General features: G+C 40.0%; 2 protein-coding genes across 11 annotated transcripts in view; one reads left to right on the top strand and one right to left on the bottom strand.

Annotated features, from left to right (window-relative positions):
* myocd (myocardin) overlaps positions 1-11,535 on the top strand; it is a 26,197-nt gene extending 14,662 nt beyond the window's left edge. For 2 of the 4 annotated variants that reach the window (XM_084938399.1, XM_084938398.1), the window contains 9 exons: positions 1,881-2,065; positions 2,966-3,070; positions 3,519-3,868; positions 4,305-4,461; positions 4,560-5,102; positions 5,508-6,011; positions 6,776-6,922; positions 8,082-8,139; positions 8,269-11,535. In XM_084938399.1, coding sequence (XP_084794525.1) covers positions 1,881-2,065; positions 2,966-3,070; positions 3,519-3,868; positions 4,305-4,461; positions 4,560-5,102; positions 5,508-6,011; positions 6,776-6,922; positions 8,082-8,139; positions 8,269-8,882 — 2,663 coding nt within the window. In that variant the 3' untranslated portion in view covers positions 8,883-11,535. Of the gene's footprint in view, positions 1-1,880; positions 2,066-2,965; positions 3,071-3,518; positions 3,869-4,304; positions 4,462-4,559; positions 5,103-5,507; positions 6,012-6,775; positions 6,923-7,274; positions 7,383-8,081; positions 8,140-8,268 lie in introns of all 4 variants that reach the window. The other 2 variants (XM_084938401.1, XM_084938400.1) reach the window with 2 other exon arrangements.
* On the bottom strand, positions 11,529-26,519 carry map2k4b (mitogen-activated protein kinase kinase 4b). 7 transcript variants are annotated; one of them, XM_084938402.1, is made up of 13 exons: positions 26,291-26,518; positions 24,116-24,151; positions 22,519-22,551; positions 21,318-21,420; positions 20,404-20,578; positions 16,991-17,110; positions 16,771-16,890; positions 16,622-16,673; positions 16,402-16,529; positions 15,534-15,611; positions 15,292-15,440; positions 15,152-15,197; positions 11,529-14,971 (listed from the first exon to the last, which is right to left on the bottom strand). In XM_084938402.1, the coding sequence occupies exons 1-13, from the start codon at positions 26,394-26,396 to the stop codon at positions 14,858-14,860; spliced, it is 1,260 nt and encodes a 419-aa protein (XP_084794528.1). In that variant the 5' UTR covers positions 26,397-26,518; the 3' UTR covers positions 11,529-14,857. The 7 variants fall into 7 exon arrangements, with proteins under 7 accessions (XP_084794528.1, XP_084794531.1, XP_084794534.1 ...); XM_084938405.1 differs by having other exon boundaries at positions 21,318-21,378; XM_084938408.1 differs by lacking the exon at positions 24,116-24,151 and having other exon boundaries at positions 21,318-21,378; positions 26,291-26,519.

Raw genomic sequence — 26,519 nt, 5'->3', positions numbered from 1 at the left:
TCTTTTGTCTGTGCTCTGACTGGCTCCAATCAGCCACCTACAAAACTACGTGACAGGACCAGGCTGTTGTGACCCCCACCCCGCCCCCCTCGCCTGCAGCATTAACCCCTCACCTTAAAGCTCTATATCTCCCTACATAACACTCCCAGTGATTGTTTCAACCTCTGTCCGGTAATTTTGGAAACTGCCTGACCCGCCATAGCTTGTAAACCAGCCACGTGAAAAGAGGAAGCGTACGTGGCCTGCAGATTTCCTGTAATTCTGCCAACTCAATCTCCCGGTGACAACAAATTATCTTAAAGAGTCCTGGACTGTGTGCAGCAGAGCGAAAATGCACCGAGTAAATTCACACACAGACCGTGTTGGTGTTTTTCCCTACAGAGTTAAACGTGAACAGGTGGGAGGAAATGGCATTTAGGACAATGCTATTTACTAAGCTGTGCGGTAAGCTCGCCGAGTGTGTGTTTGTGTGTACTGCAAGGTCATAGAGTTGCACAGAATGGAACTGGTACTGTGATGGAAACCAGAATCTGTTCCTGGTTGTCACATGTTTGGATACAAAAAGAGAATCTTATACCTCTCAGCGCGCACGCACACACACACACACACACACACACACTCCAGCCTTTACCACCTCCTTCCCTGGCTCTGTCCCTTCAGCTCCATTAGATAGTTGCTCTTAACTACCCCAATCAAAGCTGTGTTCCCTATCGGGCCAGCCAATCAGGAGCGTTCTAGAGGTAAAGTGGTTGTGTGAGTGTCTTACCCACACAGCGTAACACCTCCGAGCTGAGTGCTGTACTAGGTGTGAGTGACAGGCAGTGTGTGAATACCTCTGCTCGCATACATTGTGTGCAGCATGCAGTATGCATCCAACCAGCTAAGGAGCAAGTAAAAAAAAAATGTTTCACAAAAACAGATGTGAAAAGGGTCCAGTGGTTTGTGGGTTGAATGAAATGTTTTCTTGAAATGGTGTTCAAGGCGCTTTGGACAAATTCTGCTGTCATTTGGTTTGTGGGACAAAGGTCTTACTCTATCAGCAGCACATGTAACTAAAGCCTGGTGTATTTAAAACTACAGAGCACAGAATGATTGAACTTCCATAGATACAGTGCTGGAGTAACATAACAGCGTGTTAAACTGAGAACCGTTTCCACTAAAAAAAACAGGTTGAGGTTGAACACAATAGTCTTGTGACTGGTCATTTGCTGTTTTAGATTGCAGATGAAGTAGTTTGGTGGTAAAGTCTGACTGTCAGCCGACTGGAGGCAGCAGTACTGATTGGCTGTTTCAATAATTGTAATATCCAGGCTATAAAAAACTGGAAGGAACATATTGAAGCATGCTCGGTTATTAAAATGTGCTCTTAGTGTCTTGAATCACAGGTCTTGTGATAATTGTATATCGATGATGACTGTGACAGTTTATACTTGCTTTGCTTTTAGTTCTGGTTAGATTTTGCACTTTAGTTTAATTCACCTATCTACATTTTTCCAAATTTTCTTCACAGATTGTACTAATGTTATGTGGAATTTTTTTGAGCATAGTAATATTGTAACAGCCCTGATTTGTGTCTCAGTATGCAAATGAGTTAGATGGTACATTCCATGTCAATTGTAGCAATGCTGCTAGACACTGTTAGGTTAGGTGATCTTTAAAGTTTCTATGTGGATCATTTCCTTTAGGCTGTAGTCACACTGTGCAGATTTCTGTTATGTCTGATAACAACACACGCCTGGCAGATTGAAGACGATCCGAATGCATTCTGTGTGCACTTACAGTTTTTGTTTTGTTTTGTTTCTAGGTGTAAAAGGGGTCTAGGCTGATAGATATTACATCGCTGACACCCCCACGTATCTCTGTTTTTGTTCTTCTTGCAGTAAACCATGGTAAGCTCCCTAAGCAAGAGGACTCCTATGCATTTGAGGAGGACAGCAGCAGTGAGAGTCTGTCTCCAGAGCAGCACCACAGTGATGAGTCGCAGGGTTCGGCCTGCCCTTCATCTGAGGCTGTCGGCAGTACGGCCTCCTCCTCGTCCTCACCTGCCCTCACCAGCGAACGACAGGTCAAAAAAAACACACAAACACGCCTCCTCTCCTTTGTTCTATCCATTTCTTTCACTCAAGCTCCCACACTGAGCAGCTATGATTACCACCAGTTTATTTCTGCTGCCCTCCTGTGGTAGCAGAGTGAGCTGCACATCCTCTCTTTTCCACTGTTGGACTGAGTTGACATAGGCAGGTGTCACATTCCTGCATGCTGAGCCATGCTGGCGGCACAGCTGCCTTTATATGCTTGCTGCTTACCTTTCACTCACGGTGACCTCATTCCAACGGTCACCAACAGAAACGGTCCCTCAACTGAAATTCGTGCCAGAACACAATTGTTTATATCTCTTAGACCTCTGCCTCTTAAATGTTCCAACTGAATCATCATCCCTCTGTGCGTCATGTCAGTCCCAAAGGTTTGTTTAAAGCTTTTTGGAATACTTTTGCGGAGGAAACATCAATACATGAGCATTTTAGGGATAATTATTCTATTTGGATTATAAACTGTCAAGCAGTCTCCCTGTCTGTTCAATTTACCTTTATAATCATGAAGAAGAAATGAGAAGAAAACAGATACAGTCAGAGCAAAATGCATGAAATCTAAGGCAACAATAGCAAAAAAGTTGCCAAAGACTATAAAATAGCTGCGTAAATACAGTCGTTCACTTTTATTACATCCTGCCATGTGCTTGTTTAGTATTGTTTGGAACCAGATGTCTGTCAGTAGAGTGGATACGATAAAACAACTCCAAGGTTAAACCTCTTTGAGTGAAACTGAGCTCAACAGACCAGTTTATCAAATGAAGCAAGAAGACAACTATTCTTTACGTCTAAACTGAAACACTTTATACTTTAGTAATTATTTCTTTAACTTCAGCCTGGAAAAGTAAATGTACTTTGTTTTTATTTGTGGATAGGGTGGTGTAAGCAGAGACCCCCCTGATCAAAGCCAGGATGAGGGGCTTTCTGGTGCTAACAACAGCCAGACTACTCCCCCAATACCTGTTCCTGCTATCGTCAAGGTCAGTCTGTCATTAAACTCACTATCATCTGCCACCTGGCTGTAGCTCAGGTGGAGCTCAGGTGGCAGATCAGGTCAGCCACTAACCAGAAGGTCGATGGTTCGATCCCAGGCTGCTCCAGGCTGCATGCCAAATATCCTTGGGCAAGATACTAACCCCATGTTTGCCTACTGGTGGTGGTTAGAGGGCCCGGTGGCGTCAATGTCCGGCAGCCTCACCTCTGTCAGTGCGCCCCAGGGCAGCTGTGGCTACAATGTAGCTTGTTTTTATGACTGAATGTAGTGTGAAGCGCTTTAGGGTCCTTAGGGACTAAGTAAAGCGCTATACAAATGCAGGCCATTTACCATTTACATTCTTACCTTTAACAATTCCATTCAATCCATTCAAATGAATGGATTGAATGAATTTCTAACCCTAACTCAGACTTTCTCGTCCTCTCTACCACCAGTCTAAATCTTCCGACAAGAACCGTCACAAGAAGCCCAAAGATGTGAAGCCTAAAGTCAAAAAGCTCAAGTACCACCAGTACATTCCTCCAGACCAGAAGGCAGAGAAGTCCCCTCCGCCCATGGATTCGGCCTACGCCCGACTCCTCCAGCAGCAGCAGCTCTTCCTCCAGCTGCAGATTCTCAGCCAGCAGAAACACACTCATGCGCAATCGCAGACACAGCAGTCGCAACAGCCGCATACCCACACTCCGCAGACACAGGCCCAAGCCCAGTCTCAGACTCAGACTCAGGCTCAGCAGAGGCAGCCCACTTTCAGCTATCAACCCCACACACCAGCTCACACCCAGAAGTAAGTAGAGAACATATCTGACGAAATCTCCTCAAATTATCTACTGCAAACTTGTGTAGGGGGGGTTAATAAAAGTAATGCTACATCTTACTCTTAAGTGTGATCCAAAACAGTAAATAGCACAAAAAACATGAACTGAAAGACTTTAAAATGATGTAGATTAGGGAAGAAATCTGGGATCTGATTACTTTCTGTAGGTTTGAGCCATGGTTAATGTCAGAACAATAATAAACTCCTTACATCTGCATCAGTAAATATGAGATCCAGTTTTCAATTTACCATCTTACATACTGCAGACCCATGTATCACACATGTATCACAGTGAGATAACCAACAACATGTGATGCAAGCACCAATGTAAGCAGTCAGAATGTTTTGGCTCATCAATATATATATATTTACTTTTGGGTAATCTTCTTCAATTGCTCCATTCCAGAGGAGTCAGTGAGCAACTATCGGCTTGTAGTTCCAGTGCCCCGTCGAGCACAGCCAACAGTAACTCATCCTCTCCAGTCAAGAACACATTCCCCAACCAAAGCAGTATCTCACAAGTCAAACCTGGGCCCCTGCCATCTAATCTGGATGACCTAAAAGTAGGTGATACTAGAGAGGAACATTCTGACAATCTTCTCTCCTTAACATACATATGTAATCCTTTTTATTCTCCTTTTTTTTCCTTTTGCTCTGCAAGGTTTCAGAGCTGAGGCAGCACCTGCGTATTCGTGGCATGCCTGTCTCAGGCACCAAGACTGCCCTCATCGAGCGACTCCGGCCCTTCAAAGACTCCAACACCAGCTCCTCGCCCTCGGGATCCTCTGATATCACCACCATGACCTTTCCTGTCACACCCACAGGGTCCTTGTCCTCCTACCAGTCCCCATCCTCCTCCAGCGCTCTGTCCCAGGGAGGCTATTACCCGTACCCCAGCACCTCCTCCACCCCACCCATCTCGCCGGCCTCCTCTGAGCTGTCCCTCAGCGGTTCACTCCCCGACAGCTTCAGCGATGTGCCCATGTCTTCGCCAACACAGTTTGCCCTTCATCCATCTCCTGCCCAGCTCGGCGTGGAGGATGGCTTTGGAGGAGGAGGTGGTGGCAGCATGGGTGGGGCAGGCCAGAGGATGGGGGAGGTTGGTGGTATGGATGGTGTAGAAGCTGAAAAAGACAAGATGCTGGTGGAAAAGCAGAAAGTGATCGAGGAGCTGACGTGGAAATTGCACCAGGAGCAGAGACAGGTGATGATCTGTTTCTGCTTCCTAACACTTCATGGTGGATCTTAAGAGAATGAAGGCATTTCACCTCTCATCCGAGGTTCCTCAGGTCTAAAACCAAAACCTGGACCCATGACTTTTTTCACAACTTGGGCCATGTGATTACACATTAATTAATAGGTCAGTGCTTCTTGAATGAGAGGTGAAAAGTCTGCTTTTTTTCAAGCTCTTAAACCTACCACTACATGCTTTGCTAGTCAACAGGTGGATGTAAAGTAGAGATGTTAAGAAGGCTAATTTTCATTTATCAAGTCTATGTCATAGGCAGCCATGAAACTGCAGCATCTAATACTAACGCAACAATCAATCATGTTATTATTTATAAAGTATTGAGTTGTAAATTGAATGCTCTGTGATCATGCTTATTAGGTTGAAGAGCTAAAGATGCAACTCCACAAGAGAAAACGTTGCTATGGAGCAACACAGGATACGGTCCCTCCTGCATCTCATCCTCCCATGCACCACCAGCAGCACCAGACACCAGCCATGATGGGGCAGCATTTTTTTGGGGTGACTATCAAGCAGGAGCCTTTGTCTTTGTCCTCCAGCTGCCCTCTGTCCTCCCCTAAACAGCCTAAGTGCCCTCCTGGTAGCTGCAGAGAGGATATGGGACACTGCAGTTCCTCCATTACCAACATGGGGGGCCCCGGGGGACCACAGTGTATGGATACAGGCCCTTCCTCTGGCAGCCCCACCGCTATGTCCACCTTCCTCAGCCCACAGTGCTCACCGCAAGACTCTCCTATCAGAAAATCTTCCAGCAGCCCACAGCCTTCATCTCCTAACAACCCCTACCTGCTGTCTCCTCAACTGGGGAGGGATGGCTGTAGTCACCCCCACACCCAGGGCAACAACAGAGCATGCAACATGCAGGTATGATGCCTTTATATTTAGAATGACCATTTTTACTGACTTCTATTAGATAATATAATTAAAACAAGAAGCAGTATTTACTTTAAGGGGATAGTATTGTATTTTATATATATTTATTTTGTTTTCTTTGTTCTCTTCAAATGTACTTTGAGATGTTTACCTTGAAGACCATGGTGGATTTGAGACAATAATTTAACCCATGTTTTAACATATTTTAACATGACCCCACTTTACACCCCTACGAAGTTTTATCAAACTATCCTGTTTAGAGACAGAAAGAATGATATGGACGCAAACAAACACTACCAAAAACATAACCTAATCAAGGTTTGTTTAGCTTTATATTGCTATTTCTTTATTTTCTATGGATATTCTGATTTTTATTGTGATTTCTTTTAGCATTTATATATTCCTGTATTTGCTGTCATGAGATCACCAAAATCATTAGGCATCATCATCATCATCAGTGGGCTGCATTAGTAAATGTATATTGTAGTATAAGAGTTAAAGAAAACCGACATAATATATATATCTACATAAATGTAGGCAGCCACCAACTAGCACAGAAACATATGTAACTAGCATTAGCTTTTACAATTTCCCATCATCTGCATCTCTGAAAACATGTTCAAAACAGTATATGTAAATATTTATTTCATATACAAAATATGCTCTCTTTAGTTTAGGTGGGTTTACTCTTTACTCTTTTCTTCTTTTGTTGATTTCTAACGTGTTTGGGGCATTTTATTTTTGGCTAACTATAGATGCAGCAAAAGAGTGGCGGTCCGCCTATAAACTGTTCCTATCCTTCCGACCAAAGAGGTCTTCAGGGAGTCTATCCCAGCTCAGCTGACTGTGGCCTCAACAACAGGAGCCCTGCTAAGGCTGAGAGCCAGAACATGCAACCAAAGGTAATTTTCTATCCACACGACCAGCATTTTACAGCATTGTCACATCAGCATCATTTACTTCAGCTGAATCATCTCACATTTATGTTACTGTTTTCCTTTCTTCTCTCCATTTGTGGCCTGTCTCTGTGTATTATTGTCTTTTGTTGTGAAGTTCATTTTGTCATAACTTCATATCAGTTTTCATCATATATTCCTTGACATGTCAGTGACATTTCCTTTACAAGACGACAACGCCAAATCATTTTTTAGAGTAAACTTTTCACTGTGATGAGATTTTTTAAACGTGAGGGCCTAATTTGGGTAAATCCCCCTATAATATACTAATATCACTTTTCACCTATTTCCCATATAGATGTCAGTTTTGCCAAAGTGCCAGGTCCCTCCCCCTGCCTTCAGTAGCTCAGATTCAGATGCATCTGACTTAAGACAGCCCCCATGCTATGAGGATGCAGTCAAACAGGTAAACTCAAATCCATGATAAAATTCAGTAGAGATGGCTGGCCAGAAATTTATTTGACCTTTTTTTTGGCGTTGCTCTCATTCCACTCTTCTTCCTGTGGTCTGTCTTGTTTTTTCTTTCTTCTATTTTTATCTGTGTTGTAGTTTTTGTTTTCATCCATCGCTTTGTTCACTGCACTTTTATAGCTATTATGACAACAGCATTATAGTGATTTTTTTTAACCATCGTAATTATGTAAAAATTTGTTACAGTTGACAAAATATTTTATTCATTATATTAAACTGTAAAAAAAATGCCCTACAGTGTTGTGAAATGTCTTGTTTGCACATAAAAGGGATTTTTCCGCTTAGACATAAAAAGGTTAGTGAATAATTAATAATTATTAGACAACTTGTTGTAGCTCTACGTTTTTGACTATGAGCAAAACTAAATTTCTGTTACCTTCTTAATTTTGCCAGCAAAGCAAAATAAAGCACAGCTAAATTTTTTAAAGCCAATTAAAATATTTCTGTTTCTCTGAAACAAGCAAAAAAAAACCTCTATCTTTTAAAGCTAGTAAAAGGGGCCAAGTCCCGTTTTAGGAGCTAGAAAGTTTAAAAAAAACAAAAAACAACAAAAAAACAAAGACATCCAATTCTGCTTTTTAAGTGTTTAAAATTTCAGCTGATAAAGGGAACGCACTTTTTGTTACTGTTACAGCAACTGACCCGAAGTCAGCAGATGGATGAGCTTTTGGATGTGCTCATAGAGAGTGGAGGTAAGGATTCATTCTATAGATCCTATTGGCTGAAGATGAAAGCATTTGAAATCACTACCTGTTGTTCACAGTCTTACCTGACACATTGAACCTGCTGTGACCCTCCCTCCTCTCCTCTTTCTCTTCAAGAGATGCCAGCTAACGCCAGAGAAGAGAGGGAGAGGTCCTCTGTAACCAAAGTTATGCCTCACATTACTGTGTCCCCAGGGTGTCCCGGCCTCCTCATCCCGTGGTTTCACCGACATTACGAGCACCTCTCCCCCACCCAGCTCCCTTACGACCACGCAGCCAATCACGTCACCGAGAGCCACCCAGACACTCTGCTTGGCAGTCCCGTCGGCCGTGGAGGGGAGGTACCTCTTCTTAAAATGGCAGCAGAGGATGGGGGCCAGGAAGATGAAGGGAAGCGAGAGGTTGATCGGTACAGCAGCCCTCAGAATCATCATCACTCTCATCATCCACAACAGGACAAACTTCTGAGCAACCGAGATCTGATGGACACGTCTCTCTCGACCATCGGCAGTAAGGCATCCGCCAACCCCGAGGTGCAGGGAATGGTCAGCATGACCTTTAGTGAGACGCCTTGGGAGACAATGGAATGGCTCGACCTGACACCACCCAGTTCTGCCACTGCCTTCAGCATTGCTCCACCCAGTGCACCCAGCATTTTTAATGCCGAGTTCCTGGATGTAACAGACATTAATTTGAACTCTGCCACAGACCTTCACCTGGAGCACTGGTAAAAACAACACTGTCCCTAAAGTGCTGGTTAGCAGCATACCAGCCATCGAACTCAAGACACCAGCTTGCAACTAGCTGCACGGACTTCTGATATTAGCTATGACAATACCAAAGACCTATTTAATTCTGTTCTTAACAGCTTTAAATGTTCACATGTTGCTCCTTGCTATGATCCAGTGGAATGTATAACCATTAGCAGATATCCAAAAGCTGAAATCTAAGCCAGAAAATTGAACAATTGTCATATCCCAACCTTTCCACTTCACTGAAATGTGGTTCTTATGTTGTTGTCATACTCAAAAACTAAAGACCTGGTGCTTTTTGGCATGATCTTAATGTGCACAACTACCAAGTACTTATGACAGTGGACATAGTGTCAGAAGAAGCGTTAATGTAACTTAAAAACCTGATTACAGTACTTTACGCCAACATTTAATACAGTATCAGTGCTATGACTTGAAGACACAGTTTGACTTTCATTGTATACTTTGAGTTATATATTTGTACTGGAAAAACCCCCCAGAGAGGACTTAACAGGTGAATTGGAGAATTGGATTGCTTAGTAATGGCCATACTGTAAATATCAAAACTGACAGAGATAAGTTGCAGTCTACATATTATGTCAGAGGTGTGGAAGAACATACAAACAACAAATCAAATGCTTTCTGTAATCGCTTCATCATTTGATGTAAATATGATTTTTTTTAATTCACTGTGCACCTCTAGCTTAATAAACACTTGTCACAGTTTGCTTGAGCTTAGTATATGTGTATAGGTTAGGTCATTTGAAGGAATCTTTTTGTACTTATTCGTTTTCCACTATTATCCACAGGATGACACCTTTAAAAGAATTATCTTATCAGTTTATATCAGCAGCCAAATACTGCCTTATTTGCAAAAGCTTTTTATTCCCAAATTTTAATATCAAATGACTGCTCCCCTGGAAGTTGTTGACTGATGTGATTTAGATGGCTCCAACCATGTAAAGCTCACATCTAGTTTTTTCCTCTCTTTTTTGGTCATTAAAATGCCAGCATTTCTGTTCCCATTTACATTTATTTATTTTGTGCTTTTGTATTTATAGTTGATCCTGTATTTATACATTCCTTTAAAACAGATTGGGGCTCTATATGATGTATGAAAAAAGTACCATTATCGATCACTGACATTTCTTCATTATTAGTTCTCTTAAGAATGTGATACAAAGTAAAAGAACCACTTTGAAAAGCCATGTTTTCCTAACTTACTTTTCTTAAAAAAAAAAAAAAAAAAAAAATAGATTTGTAATTGACAATTCTTAGCACTTGTTAATAGGATGATGTAATATAATCAAATTTTTACTGTGAATACTGGATATTAATAAAGAATAGACTTTCACAAAAGCCAGCCTAGATAAACCTATTATGCACAGTAGTTATAGGTGAGAATGACAAACTCAGAAACAGATAAGGTTTTAGTTTTGATTAGTAAATGCATTTTTATGCACCTAAAAACTTAGATTAAAAATTAAGGAAATAAGTATAATTTCTTGCATACCTCCTTTTTATCTGTCGCTGACTGTAAAGCTACAGCTAGCAGTTTGTTAGCCTAAATTGCATAAAGACTGACAGATGGGGACAGACCGAAGTGGCTTTGTCTTCAAATCACAGAATCAGCCTACCAGCACTTCTGTTTTATGTTCCTAGTTACATCTGTTCATTTCTTCTCAAAAGACCCAGCAAGCTCACCGTCTTTTCCAAATTAGCATTATCTTAGCTAGCTCATTGGTCATTAACTTAAAAACATGATATTAACTTTACTCCACATAAACTTGTTCTATTTAATGTGAGTATTAGACATAATACAAGTTTTATTAGCAAAATGCTAAAAAAGTGCTTTTTTCATGCAGTAAGATTAATACTAGCAAAACTAGCAGTCTAGATTTTATTGTTTGTTTGTTTTTTTCAGACTCAGAACACCCGAAGAGACGGAAAGAAAACTTAACTAATATGTATTTTCTTTTCATTCATGTTCTATGCTTGAGAAAATTTTTAACAGCAGTCAGCTTGCTTTTACACTTGAACCAGAAGTGCTGGTAGGCGTTAGCTACATAAAGTGTTTCTACCTTATTCCAGTCTTTATGCTAACATCACCACCTAGCTATTTTACAGACAGATTAAGTGGTTTTGATCTTAGAAAAATGTATGTCATTTCCAGTAATATAAAATTATGACTTCAGTTCCTTGGCTAATAAACCTCTTCCAATTATTTGTGCCCTCTGTAACCATGATTCTCATGTCGTGTTGACCAAATTTTGGGTTTTTTTGTTTGTTTTTTGTTTTTTTAAATGAAGTGTTGCACTTGAGTGGCTTCTCTGGTTACATGTTAGCTATTACCCATCTTCAGTATATGTCAAAGCTAATACTTTATTTCCTGTCTTCTGTTGTCAGAACAATTACTGTCCTTTCCTTAATTATTTTTGACAAATTTTTAAATAATTTTCCCTAATTAAGAGGAAAGTAATCTGACAGAAGCTTCCATGTTGCTTGGCCACTGACTTGCCCAAGTCCCTGTATACTACAAAAAAAAGACAGCAATAAACTTATCACTTATCAAAATTATTTTGGCAGTTTTTTCGTGTCTAAATTACAAGAAACACACAATACAGGTTTCCAATCTTTTCCGTGGGAACTTTATTTGTAACCATCGATGAAGATACAATATAATATTCATTGCCCTTAATAATATCTTATAATCTAATATGAACATTCTAGTAATTTTGCAATTTATACAACATGTACCCTGGAGATTCACCAGCGTCAAGTTAGCTTCCTGGAAACACATGACTACAACAGCTCTAGAGACAGTTTGAAGTTAAACGGCTCCATCTGTGGGCTTTCTCTGGGGTCTGCACCATTTCGTGTTAGACATAGAAATGGAAAGTCGCTTACCAAAAGAATCGTGTGGGTTCTACAACGTCGCCACCTATGCGGTTGTAATGTGTTGCCCTCCCAAACAGGCCAAAAGTATTCAACATTTTAAACAAGCCACACTAAAACGTCCCCAACCCACTCCAACAATGGTGGTAGTTTCTGGGAGACGCATGTAAAAGTCCCTACAGTGTCCCACACTTAAAGGACCATCCATACAGTTTGGTTAATAGCTATCGCCAAGTAATGTGATATTTGTCTTGCCATTCTGTGGATAAGAGGCCCCGCCTGGTAAATGTGGCTTTCTGAAAAGAAATGACAACGGGTGCATCTCAATAGTCTCAAAATTGTGGCCTCCCATTGACCTTCTGCCACACAATTATGTAAAACTCCCGAATATTACAACTGACAAAGGAAGACAGGTGAGGCATTTTGGATTATGGAGATGCATCCGAGTTTAATGCATGGTTTGGCATGGAAATATTCTATCATCAGTGCAAGCCAGAAAGACATACTAAGTCATGGAGAAGCATGCCGAGTCCGTGGTGAACTTAAGGACGAAAACGCAGTAACTGTGTGGAGTGAGATTCCTCTTCTCCCGACAGTTCGGTAGTTGGTATGGAAGTCAATAGTTTGTGATTTAGCAGCATTTACAGTTTTCATTTGTTTTTTGACAGAACTCCCATGCCTAGACTTTTAAAACTTGTAGTTACTGCTGCTATATGGCAGCACGGTGGATCTGTGATCAGTGTGGATGAGAAGTTTAACTGTACAGCGCTATGACAGCTGGAATTAAAGCTCATTCCTAAACTAAAAGAATTTGCACCTAACACCTATCTTGGTGCTTGGATCTGTGTTTAGGAATCAGCCTTAACTGTTGAGCAGAACCTGCCAGTAACAGCAGATTAGGTGTTCTATGTAAATACACATTTACAGTGGACATAATGTCCCAAACTAACTTTACACCAGGGTAGAGGGCATCTTCCACTACTCGCAAGGAGCATGGAAACGAGGATGTTTTTGTGGGACAAAAAGTGTGTAGCCTGGGAGACTTCTGGGTGGTCCTGAAAGAACGACAGTATGCCTTAATGCAAACTGATCGCATTTAAAATGCAGTTGAAGGCATTAAAAAAAAAAAAAAAAAAAATTACATTGTTGGGTTTAAGCCTATAAAGCAATGGAAAAATAAGACTGAAAAGGCCAACCAGAAGACTATTACTGTAAATGTTTGGGGCTATCTCCCACTAGGTTCCTGCAGCAGAATAGGCTAATGTAGCACTGGATTAGCACCACGTAAAGTCTCTTGTGTTATCATTTTGGCAAAGTCAAAAAATTAAGTCTCTTTTTTTTGCGAAGTTATTCTTGGAGACCAAAATAGGTACATCATTAGCCCAAAGAATATACAACTTATTTGATTTATACAATGTGAACCAAACTTTTTAGTTAGTAGTGGCGACTGTTTCTTAATCAATACATTAACTGCGAATTTTTTTTTTAAAAAAATAACCTTGTTACCAATAAATACCTGGTTAGCTAGAGGCAATGCAGCTTGTTCGAACTGCATAGGTTTTACAACACTAGGTATTGTAAAGGTAAAAAAAAAAAAAAAAAAAAAAAAAAAAAAAAACCCACACGAACAAAACAAACATTTACTTGTAATGTGCAAAAATGAAACAATGTTTACATGTTTATTTTTTCCTGTTTTTTAGCGCATTTTACAAATCTACAGATCTTTTACCCAATGCTTTGTTGTTTTGCTAGCATCAAAGACCTATTACCATATATCTAACTACCTTGCTTACCGCGAATAGAAAAACATACCGTTAGCTAGATGTTAAACTTGAATTTATTAGCATGATAATAGCGTAACAGTCTTTTCTATTTTCTCATCCATTTGACTAGAACTATATAGTAGAAAAATATACATTTCTATTCAGTTAGTATACCTTATTTTACCAATCTTACCCTTTTTTAAACCTGCTTTTTCTTCTTTTTTTTTTTTTTTTTTTTTAAATGGACAGAATTATTTAACATATATTTTGCTAGTCCACTTCTCATCTTAGCTAGCTATTGTTACATCATCTTGTCCTTTGTCTTTTTTATTAACAAAAACCTATAAAGGATATTTTGGAAGCATGCGTTGTTTTTTTTGTTTTTTTAACCCATCAATCGTCTTTAGCTGTAGCTACCTCTTTGAATGACAAAAATCCAGTTACATTAAACCAGGTGTTGCCATTTGATATTACTTCTCATTAGGAGTTTCTACCACCAGCTCTGTTCTGTTGCTGTTCAACAAGACTAACACAGGAAATTCTCAATCAAAACGAGATGCTTAGTTTTATAACTCAAACACAATGATAACAAAAGAGACGAACTGAGGCCAGTTTGTGAGAAATGGCAGTTGTCTTATTTTTCTATCAAGACAGCTTCTCACAGATTGCATATTGGGGGAAAGTGAAAAAGAAAAGAAAAAGAAAGCTGCGCTACCAAATCCACGAGTGTTCCACACAGAAACACTCTTGCATACTCAACCATTTGCTGTGAGTAAAGGTGCTCTCAACCAAATGCATGAAAAGACTGTTGAGACAGCAGATCTATCTGCATACATTTGTACATGTCAACAGTTCAGAGGTTAACACACATATGCAAACATACAGTCCACAATGTACAATCCACTGGGTGGCTATTTTTGTTCATACATCAAGAGCGTCACTGCTCACCACTTTATTTGGTAAATTCTGTATTTGTGTACAAATTCAAGTACACATTGCATTTTACTAAGACAATGTTGTCGCTTCACGTTTTTCTGGCTGAAGATAAATGACAATATTGTGGGATTTTAAAATGAGGTGATGGGAGGTTGAAAGGTTTGCTTAAGGATATTTGTCTCATTGCACTGAGCAATTTGGACTTCCTTTGTTCTTTGGAACACGAGAAAAAACTGGTGATCCCACCTAACTCTTAGGGCTAAGATGTCAAACGTCGCGTCACAAAACTTAGTGTCCAACCCACTGTTGGCTAACGACCCCCCTCCCCCAACCCTCACCCCACCCTCCCTGGACTAACTGTCAGTCAACATACATGGGCGAGATAGGAGAGGCAGGGATCTGATCCAGAATGCGACACACATAGCTGGCGACGTCCACAAAACGCTCCTCATACATCAGAATGAAAGGGTGTTTCTACAGGAGAGATACACAAAGCTGAAGTCACAATTCATCCTGTATGAGGCAGCTAATTTAAAGTTAGGTTTAGCCTAAATCCTCAAATATCGCAGAGCTAGGAGTTGGGGTAAAATTGTATTTACTGCAGCAAATAAAAATGACTTTTACATTTCAATTTTAAGTAGTATTGAAACTCACCAGAAGCTCCTTGTACTTTGGCCTTTTTGATTCATCCTTTGTAAGGCTGGACAGACAAAAAAGAACAAATCAGAGGCAATGTGCCAAATGTAGTGGGCATAAAAATGTTCCCCAATCAATTTTTACGTGATTGTGCTTACCATAGGTTAACAAAGTTGGTGAACTTGGGGGAGAACTGCCTCTCCTCTGAGTTGCTGAGCTGGGGAGGCTCGCCTTTTACCACCTGCGTCAGCTGATCGAAAACACTATTCCACTTAGGGTAGGGGAATCTTCCTGTTGCCAGCTCATACTGATAACAAACAGAAAGAGAACCGTGATTGTCTAACACTGTGGATTTATCCTTATCGCAACAGCTTAACTTGATAAAACCCTTGGGTCTTACCAGGGTGATTCCCAAACTCCATACATCAGACCGGACATCATAGCCTTGTCTAGAAGCACTGGGGTCTATCCTTTCGGGCTGCAAAATGCACAAATGGAAATATTCTGTGATACACAGATAATTCACTAGACCCCATAAGACAGTATTTCACTCTATCATACAAATGCAAAATACATGTCAGTCACAACAATTTTAAATCCAATGACACGTGAAGTGAACATGTCATTAAATGCAAAGTTCTACTGAGGATGCCCATATAAATGGCATATATGGAATTACTTTAAGGTGTACCGCCGACCTAAACACTGTCAGAAATCCTTCATAGACTCGCTCCCAACTGCAACACCCTCTGTGCAGTGAAAACTACTGAGAAATGACTTGACACACAGCTTAAGCCAGGGGCAGACAATTAATTTTCCCAAAGAGTCACACAAGAAGCTGGACTGTTGCGGAGGGCGATGTTAATAAGCTGAACTCAATTCTCCTCAGTATTAATTTGATCTCTCCGCAACAGTTCCACTTCTCATGTGGCCGCTTGGGAAAATTAATTGCCCACCCCTGGCTTAAGGTACTGAACTGGTCTCCAACCTCTCTTCAGCAAGCCTGATTTATTACAATCCAAAGGATCAGTTGCTCGACAGCACAGGACACCAGAGGTCTGTGCCCCCATTGGTCAGAACTGAACACAAGGGTAACCCACGCAATATTAAGCAGAAGATTTAAATGTTTTGGCTGCTTGGGGTGCACTCTGCAAGGTATGAACAACTCAAATGAAGGTTCTTAATAAATATGATAATAACATCAACCCGTTTTACTCCTTCACATGTAACTGATGCATATTTCTTAATCAGTGCAGCTGATTACTTACTGCCATGTAAGGCCTGCAGCCTGCATCTCTGGTCTTGGCTATGGAGTCCACCAGCTGGCCGCTGATGCCAAAATCGCACAGTTTGATATTCCCCTTTCGGTCCATAAGAATGTTGGAAGGTTTGATGTCTGCAAACACAGTAAAGGACGACCTAACTATAATATAACTGGGATGAGAGTTAATTAGTAATAGCTGCTCAGAATAAAATGAGAAAACTTACCTCTGTGAATTATTTTCAAGTTTTCTTTTAAGTGGTTCAGTGCTTTAACGGTCTGTTAAAGAGAAAAAAAAAATCTTTGGTTAATTATTTGATGCTATGCATGCCATTACAGGAAAATTACATTACATGAATATGAAATCGTTGCTTACTGCTAATGTTATTTTGCCTAATATTTCCTCTGGAATGACGTCATCTAATGCACAATATACATATTTGTAGAATTTGTCTAATGAGGTAGACATAAGTTCCATACAAATCCAACAGTCCCCCTGAAACAAAGACATAAAGGTTAGACTCCTTCAAGAATTAGGTATATTTCGTTTCTGTAACATAAAAAAAAAAAAAGACAGGTGGGTGTGTTTTTCAGACCTCCCTGAAGAGGGCGCCATAGAACTGCACAATGTAGGGACAGTCACTACTCCTCATCACTACATCAAGGTCCATCAGCAGCTGCTTCTGCTCCTTCTCATCCACAGTGGAGCGAATCCTCTGAGGGACACATCAGAAAACAGACATGCATGTTTCAGCCTCACACTTTTAATCACATTGCCATTTCTAACTTTAGCAGCATTAACAAGAGAATTCATTTCTAAGAGAGCAATGGACATGAACAGCCTTCATTTTTGTTATTTATTATACCTTGCAAGTTCACCTGCTATCACCGTGTGCATGCTGGGTTCAATAAAAGTAATGCACATAAACCACTCAAGCCATCCACATCCACTTAACAGTGTGAGGTCATTTGACCACAACACTGATGCTAGTTCAGTCAACCTTTGTTTCAGTCAGAAATGAAACTGTTCGACCCTAAAATGCATCGGCGAAACTAATTCCAATGAGCTCGTTATCGTCTTATTCAAAATAGAGATGGCACGATACTACTTTTTTATGTCCGATACCGATATCATAAATTTGGATATCTGCCGATACCGATATGAATCCGATATAGTGCATTTTTTAATCGATAAAACGTTTTTTTAATATCTTGCTGCATTTTGTATAAGTTTATACTGAAGTTTAAATAAATAACAACACTAAAGCTATTCTGTTATACCTGTATGTAAAAAATACACTGCGCCCAAAATATTTCATAGTTCAGCAAAACCAATCAATCTAATAAACTTAAACCTTCTCCATCCTCCCTATTCTGGTATTTTAAAGAGTACTTAGCAGAAATATTAAGCAACCTAACTAATAGGGTTGCAAACTCCCAGCAAAAAAAAAAAAAAAAAAAAAAAAAAAAAAAAAAAAAAAATAGGGAACCACCCTCCACCTCATGATGCTTAATCGATGTAATCAAATTTAATTTGATGCAGGGGGAAAAATGCACAGAAATAAATTATTTTTCAAGAATTAAATAGATTCAACATTTTTCTTCAACAGAACTGCAGACTGCACAGATGGTACCTTCCCAAAGGAAAAAGTAGTATAGCTTACTAGGGTATATTAGACTTAACAGTTACTATATACAGTAATGGACTTCTATATATTTTACATCAGATTAAAACTTTGGGTGTAAGATTCAGATAATTATTTATTAAAAGCTCGACATTTTAAATGAGAATAAGAAAGAAAAGTATGTCTTTTCCCTGTTCATGCCCTATCGGCCCCCCTGGCTAAACTTTGCTAGAGCCGCCCCTGCACAGTTACCAGCTACGTAGAAAAAGATCCTGGTGTAGAAAGTAATATTAAATAAATTCTAACAACAGCTTATCAAGCTTAATAGTGCTGCTGTTGTTCAACCGCTGGTTTCCTCTTTCTGGTGAGAAGTGGGCCAAAAACTAAGAAGAGAGACGGACTCGCGACAGAAAAGCCGATCAGCTGATCATTAAGCAGTTTCACGATTGAAGTAGCGAGAGCGAGAGCGCGAGAGAGCGAGAGCGAGAGAGAGAGAAAATGCTGGTTTGGTAGCGAAGCTACAAATACACACAGCCGCTCTATCACGTGATGCATACTGCTGCGACGTGCTAGGTTATGAGCCGAGTTACACTGTGTAGCAAGTTTTGTGAGGTGCTTTTTTGATATTTAATGGATCAGATGACATTTTTTATTTCTCGCCGATATCCGATCCAGTAATTTGGGTCAGTATCGGACCGATACCGATACGTAATATCGGATCGGTCCATCTCTAATTCAAAATTCAACAACGCATTTTTCCTAAAATCAGAGTCTGTCAGTATTTCATCTACACAATGAATGCTTCTAAAAAGGCTGTCAGAATAAGCTAACATATAACCACTTGCAGTGCACACTGCATGCCATCCAGGTGTGTGGGCAGACTGCTGCTGCTTGCACAGCTAATGTTAGTCACACTTTGAGATAGGACTGGGCCATATCATACTGTTCGCGGTAATACCGGTATAATTTTGGGCAACGATAGAAAAATGAAATATCGCGATAGAGTATGGGTTAAACGCGCATGCGCAGTGCCTTTGTTTTCATACGCACACGTCGGAAAAAGCATGGCGGCGAAAGCAAATCGTTGAATGAAACGGATGAACCAGAACTGGTTTGTAAAAATTGCAACTTCAGTGGTGTGGAACTGGTTTACCTTTCGTCCGTCAGACACACAACAAAGCATTATTTTTGGTAAAGCATGCTAGCGGGCCGTCGTTATTACCGTGTTTTTTGGAAAATACGGCACACTTAAAATCAATCCTTCGATTTTTCTGAAAATCGACAGTGCCCCTTATAATCCAATGGGCCTTATGTATGAATTCTGGTTGTGTTTACTGACCTCGAAACGATTTTATGTGGTACACGGCGCTCGAAAAATTGTCAAATGTTTTAGTACGACTTTGCTAAGCTACGAACCCGGACTGCTTGATGGATTGTCGGAGCATTACGGCTATCATAATGTCAGGAGCTTGGCGGAGTGATACGTACTGTGCTTCAACATAATATTACCGTATTGTGTGTGTATAACCTCTTTTTAAGTTTTGTGGATATTATACATGGTTATGCTGAGGATATGTCAGCCAATTTCCACTGGAAATGCCTTTTGGTTAAACTGTCAGCAAGGAATTTGCATTTGCACTGTTAATTTTTTATATAACTTTAATTCACATAAAACAGCTGCTTGTTTAAGTGAAAATACATTGATGGGTTTTTTTTGCACTAATAAAGTTGTGGAGTTGTAAAGTATTTTGTCTAGTGTCAGTTATATCGTCAGTTATATCGTTATCGCAAATTTTCAAATGTATATCGTGATAAATATTTTTGGTCATATCGCCCTGCTCTACTTTGAGAGACGTTTACTGTCAGACTCGTTTCAGTACAATCAACTAAAATATTAGTTGGTTGGGACGTCTTTGCAAAACTGAGTTCAGATGCCTGTTGATCAGTAAAGACTGGCCTCTGGTGACATTTTCATGCAGTACACTACAGTATATGACCTCAATACAGCAGCTCTGCATCAGCTTAACAAAAAGTAGAGAAGCACCTAGAGACCGGCCAGAGGCTGGAATTGGTTGATTTCATGCATTCTGGACCCTAACTGGTCACTGGCTGGTCACTGTTTGGTCAGCCTTCCATATGTTTGATTACATCTGTTTTATGCATGTGCAATACACGCACAGCAGCGCAGGCAAATATTTTCACGCACACTCAAAGCCTAACATGTGGATGCTCCTCACTGCTAGACTCAAAACATTTGTTGTAGTTTGACTGAATTCTAGTCAGCAATCATCTTAATTTGAGACAGACATTTCAGTCTTTTTAAAAAACAGCAGACTACAGGAAACAAACTTCTCCAGATCACTAATAGTCTATTATTGGGCTACCTTGACAGCCATGATCTGGCCTGTGGGTTTGTGGACCATCTTGTTGACGGAGCCATACGCCCCACGGCCGATCTCACCAAGATCTCTCAGATCCTCTGCAGTGAAGTCACAGTGCTGCTCAGGGGAGATCTTCAGCTTCCCAGATGACTCAATACTGTGTGTCCGTAGGCGCTCTCTGTTGAATGTGGGACGATGACAGCATTTAGATTTAATCACTTATATTTTAATCAGAAATTAATTCTATGTGAACTGTAAAGTTTCCATGAACCGGCTTTAAAATCTGATCAGGTATGTGGGATTTGACAAGATGGCAAAATATGAACATAGTATTTGTAATATTTTTATCATTAAAAACTCCCCTCCTGATATTAAAGGTGCAGGATGCATGATGATTTGACCACCATTAGTGCTATTAAGCAGTATTTCTAATGATATGCCCCAACTTAGACTGCATGTTGTGCAACCAGAAATATGAACATGTGCTGAAAAACAGTCGTGTCAGTGATTTTGTGCCATTGCACAGCACTCAACAAATTGCCAGGAAATGTAGCAACATGTCAACTAAAAAAAACAAAAAAGTGGTTAGCATAAAAACCAACTCTACAAATGTTTTACACAGAAGCAAATGTAGTCAGTACATTTCTGTTGTCATAGTAACTTGAAGAGATTTTGGAAAATTGCTCACAAAGAAGCTTAATAATCAAAACGTACTTCCTGAGGTTATGAAGCAAATGAGCAGTGTTGTTTCTCTGTAAACGTCTACACAACAGGACTACTTTTTGCAACCAGGCACTGCCCCCTGCTGGCCTGACAAATTCACTCTACTGTTATCAGGTCCAGAGGCTATGTTCAATTTCTATATACAACCTCTTATATAGCTCCAGTGACATCATGTCCCAACTATCTTTACTCACATGTGAGGGTTCTGGAAAGAGGGAACTGTTGGATTGAGTGGGAGCCTGGAAGCCGGTTTCACTGGAGGGTTGGCAAAATTCAGTTTCAGAGCTTTGCGTTTACCTGGTAGGACAAAGAGAGAAACAGATGCACAGTGCCACTACATGCACACCACTCTGTGGGTTCAACCAACTGGTGAAGACAGAGGATACACATGGTGTGATAAAATGCCTTTCTTACCTCAGTATTGTCTTTCTACATTTGAGATAAGTCTCAATATGCCACAGCAACTTAATATGATCCAAGTATAAACACATTCATGTGCATTACACAGTTGCATTTGAAAAATATGACTGAGGGAAGGGTGGAAAAAGAATCTGTGGCATGAAGTTTTGGAGTTCTCAAGCTCTTCTCAAGCTTCGAGAAAGCAAAAAGTTTTGAACACAAGCAAAAATGTACAGGGGTTCCCAGTGTTCAGATAGGTGTACTGCACAAGCCCTTTTAGCTATAACCTTCTGAACAAATGGCATGCAGCATGTGTGCAAGCTATCAGGCTAGTATGCTGTGCACTAAGCAGGGTGCTAACATTGGGAATCCCTGTTCAGAATATTTCCATCAATAATCTTTATAAATGTGCATGTCAACACTAAACAGTTCCCACTGACATGTGAAAGCGACCCAACACTCAAGACAGCACTTCGTTCAGACTGAGGACACATAGGTTGAATTAACTGTTAGGTGCATGTGAGTATATGACTCCATCACCCAAATAGAGTTGGTAATTAAGTTTAGGCATTGTTGAAAGTGCTGAGTTCAAGTGTTAAGTTGTCTCTGCCATGCCCTGTCCAACCAGCTCCTGAGTGCAAACAGATCCCTTAGCCTTTTAAGCCCCAGTGCAAATGAATCTTTCTTGGCAATAAATATATTTGTGACAATTAACAGCAGTGAACAGTGGACAGATTCTCCCACTACCAGAGCACCACACAGGCTGTTTCAGTAGTATACAGTGGCATCCTCTCACCTGTGTTATCCAATTACGCACGTGCATGTATATAATAGTATAAACCATGAATCAAGACTGAAGCTCAGTAACAGGAGGCAAGAATGAGCCCAGTCTTGAATACAGCTACAATAACAGAGGGAAGGATGCTCCTTTACACTACTGAGGTGTCCCCACAAAGAGTAGAGGTTGTGTGCTTTGTGTGCAAGTCTAATGCTTACTTTGGGGTATTCCAGACAGGCTTATCTGAAACCCTGAAGTAAAGAAAAAAACATTTTTACTACATTTTCTTGAAATGTGTTGTTAAGAGTTTAAATGGGCCACGTTTGATAAGTGCCGTCCCAGCATGATTCAATGCTGAAAATGGAAAACAGGTCAGGATACTGAGAACGTGCTTTAGCTGGCAAAAGATGTGCCACATTTTGGTGGGTCTTGCTCAGTGCACTGCCATATATAACCAATGTAGTATTTGCTGTATTACTGGCAAAATAGTTCAATTTTAACAGTCATTTCAGTACCATCTTACTTTCAATTTTGAAAACCAATGTTCTGCCAGTCTTGTGGCACTGTGCATATGGCACTACTTTCTGCTGTTCCACTTGCAAATACTACCACCAGAACATTACATGTATTTGTCACTGCTGCCTATATAAAACCGTTTTAGGCTTTTACAATTACTTCCTGTGACCCCACTAATAGATAGATATCTATCTAGATAGCAATCGTTGTGCCAAGCTAGGTTAGCTGGCTGCTAGCTTCTTAGCAGTACTAAAAGCATATGGCAAAAAAGCAAATAGTTCAATTTTCCATATTGCCAAGATTATTATTAAAGTTGGATACTGTATCATCAGTGTATGAAGTACTATAGAAGAATAAGTGGATTGTATTAAAAAGTGACAGTAAAATTAAAATAAACTACATCGTTTCCTATACTTGGTTTGGCATTAGCCCTTTTTGCTAACGTATGCTTAGCACTACAAAGTCAAAATACAGCTTATTAAAACGAACTCAATGTCACTGTTTGCCATTGCACCTTAAGTGTAAGTATATAAACTAATATCTTAGAAAATTACATTTTTGTGGGAAAAAAAATAAAACAAAGGGCTACACATTTTATAGTTAAAGCTAGTTGATAAAACAGTCTTAGCAAAAAAAAAACCAAACAAAAACAGTTTGTATTACAAAAATATATTTCATGCTGCAAATTCTTGGTAATAAAGTTAATTACATGCAACTGTTGAATTTAATCACAATGGGGAGTGGGGTGGAGGTAAATAAAACTAATACTAAAAGCTACGATGTTTGTTAGCTTTATAAACAGACCGTAGTAAAATACTATGAACTTAGAAAACACTAGTGATGACTGGTATTTGCCAGTGGAACAAGACTGATATTCTCTTTTTGTTGGCTTAGCAGAACACCACACAGTTTCACAGTGGCCAGCCACTAAAAACTGGCATGTGCCACTTCAACAGCCAAGCTGGTATAGCTTTCATACAATGGAAACCACACTTAACAGTGTCTCATCAAATGGGGTCTGTCTACATCAGGTCATTCTAACATAGAAACTCAGTGGAAAACATGCAGAAAAAAAGATGATACAATTACACGTATTACAAAAATGGAAAAAATGGAAAACAAAATAACTTTATGCGAACAAAAGAAAAAGACCAACAGAGGGAAGCGATGGGGACATTTCAATAAATTCCTTTGCCAAGATTGGCCCTAAAAATTAAAAAAATAGATTTTTTTTTCAACTCAACAAAAAACGAAATCTCCCCAAATCAGACTAAAACCTTATAAAATAAGTTTGAATACCTGTTTCATTTTGACATCTCCAGCAGGTGTTGGTTTCTGCAAGGTTTAGATAAAACATTTGATACTGCCACAGAGCAAGAAATTACAAAGTCAGATATGGCTGTTGAGGCTTAAGATTAGGCGCTTAATAATCAATAAAATCCAGAGTAAAGCCCTCCTGATATACTATGAGCACATCCATTATTACATGCAAGTCTGCCTAACCTGCCCTGCTGGCTTTTTCCCAGTGAAATGACAACTCTTGGAACAAACACAGCTAAATGTATGTGAAGCACTTTACATGTGTGTGTAATCAAGGTTTATGAATGACAATAAGAATTCTATTTAACCACCCAAAACACCCATCAGCTGTCACTACATGACTTCCTGTATATCTGCAGAATTTCAACTATAGCTGAGAACTCCTACTCTGAGGACTTAGGGTTTCATAGGGGGTGACAAGCAAGTCAGAACAAATAGCATCCTATGGAGCTGTAGCCCAAAAATTGACTCCCCCCCACTCTTGTAATTACACTTATATGGGGGGTGTTAGTCTTCCATATACCACAGCACCAGGAGCAACTTTACTCCTGACAGCAGTCACCTTCAACCGCTCCTTACACACATTCAAAAGTTTCTGTGGCGATTTATCTTTGCTTCTGAAATCTAATTCTAATTTGTAAACAGAAGTAATCAAGACAAGGCCTAAACCCTCAGGTCAAAGAAGGTGCTTTTCCTGTAAGAAAAACCCTACGGACAAAAGTTCTGTTTGTTACTTCAATTTTAACATAATGTCGATATTGCATTCGCAAAAACTAAACTAATACGTTGTCTCCCTTTTTTAGTTAAGTATTTTTGTCAAGTGTTAATAATTATTTTGGCGATTTTACTCCTATTCGTTGAGGACTCTCTTGCGATCATCCTCTTTTAAATGCCCAGTGGATTAATGTAGAATAAGAAAATTTGCTTTTATGTATTAAGTTTCAGTAGACGTTTCTGTTCCTCAGAGCACATTATTAAAATGTGTGACCTCACTAAAACAAATCTTAGCTGACTACAGGTTTTGTCACGAGGTTTGCCTGTCCGATAAGAGATGACAGTGTGCGCTCAGAGGCATTAACTAGATAGAGATGTACACTTAACAAATATAAAGGCTTAGACTTTAAATTTATTTTATAAATCGAGGTGATTTGTGTCAACACGTTATGAACCCACCGACAGAACTACTGTTAGCAACACAAGGAAGACAAGTAACGTTATGTATGGCCTGAAGCCAACAGAATTTAATGTTGACACTTAATAGAATTGATAGCCCCAACTTTAACTTTATTAGCTCCATCATTTCTTTGCTGCTCGGAGCCAAGCACTGAAACAGTGGCCTGACCGGGGACAGAAGTACACTTCAGTGTAGGCCTTGAGGCTACTTGTAGCAGCCCTCTGCTAATAACAAAGGCGAAAAAGTTAAAATAGTTGGAGAACTCATTTTTTAAACAACGTAATACTTTTAAGGTAGAGTCGAGATGTACGATTCAAACTTCAGGAATGAAAACACTTGACTATGCCATTACAGGCCCGTTGGTACAACAATTAAACTGAAGCTTGTGCATCATTGCTAGCCTAGCAGCAGTGCAGTTTCAGGGAGATGGAGATGAAGCTAAGCGCAGAAAGACAGAATTAGCGGAAGTCTCACAAGTCAGACGTCAAAGTAAAAGCGCTGCTTGTCAACAGACAATTACTCAGATCCTACAGTAAAGCCTTTGATTAGTTTAGGCTAATCAACTACGTGGTGTGAATATTTTTTTAAATCTGATTTAACATGTAAAAACTTACATGTGTGATGCTTGTCACCAACTGCTCATTTTAATTTTAATTATGATTAACCAAATAGGTGCACAGATTGACCTTACTCAAAGAAAAGGCGGTTCGGCCACTATTATGGCTTGTTTTAGCAAAAGTGTGCATTTTGCATTAACATAAGCGGAGCATCTGCAACAGATGCATTAAATTGGTCACGTTTCCAGACATGGGCGCGTAACATATTTTATTTTGAAAGTTCTGACCGAAAAGACTTACTTATTGGGTTTCTCTTGTCTACCGTGTTTCTGTTTTTAGGAAGCTAAAGGCTACCCTTTCCTACAAACTCTTATGTCCCCAGTAGCAATATAAAACTGTGAACTGGAGCCAGTGCTCGCCTACCTTGCATGCTGCTGCTCTGTGTTTGCTGGTGGAGTTGGTGCGACGTTGATCCTACGATGTTGTTGCTGGAGCTAGTGGAGTTGCTGTTAGGACTGGGAGTCGCCATTGTTGTGTTGAATTCCAGCAGCAGCGCTCAGGCTGCAATGCAGAGAGTGAAACTTCGCCCTCTCTGCCTCCAAACAGGACACTGCGCCACTTGAACGCAACAGCCGCAACGACGGCCACGTAT

This window comes from Perissodus microlepis, chromosome 8 (assembly GCF_051167445.1).
Source record: "Perissodus microlepis isolate ML-2025 ecotype Zambia chromosome 8, ASM5116744v1, whole genome shotgun sequence".
NCBI classification, from domain to species: Eukaryota; Metazoa; Chordata; class Actinopteri; order Cichliformes; family Cichlidae; genus Perissodus; species Perissodus microlepis.
The sequence above is the reverse complement of the archived record's forward strand: the minus strand, read 5'-3'. Positions and strand labels throughout refer to the sequence as shown.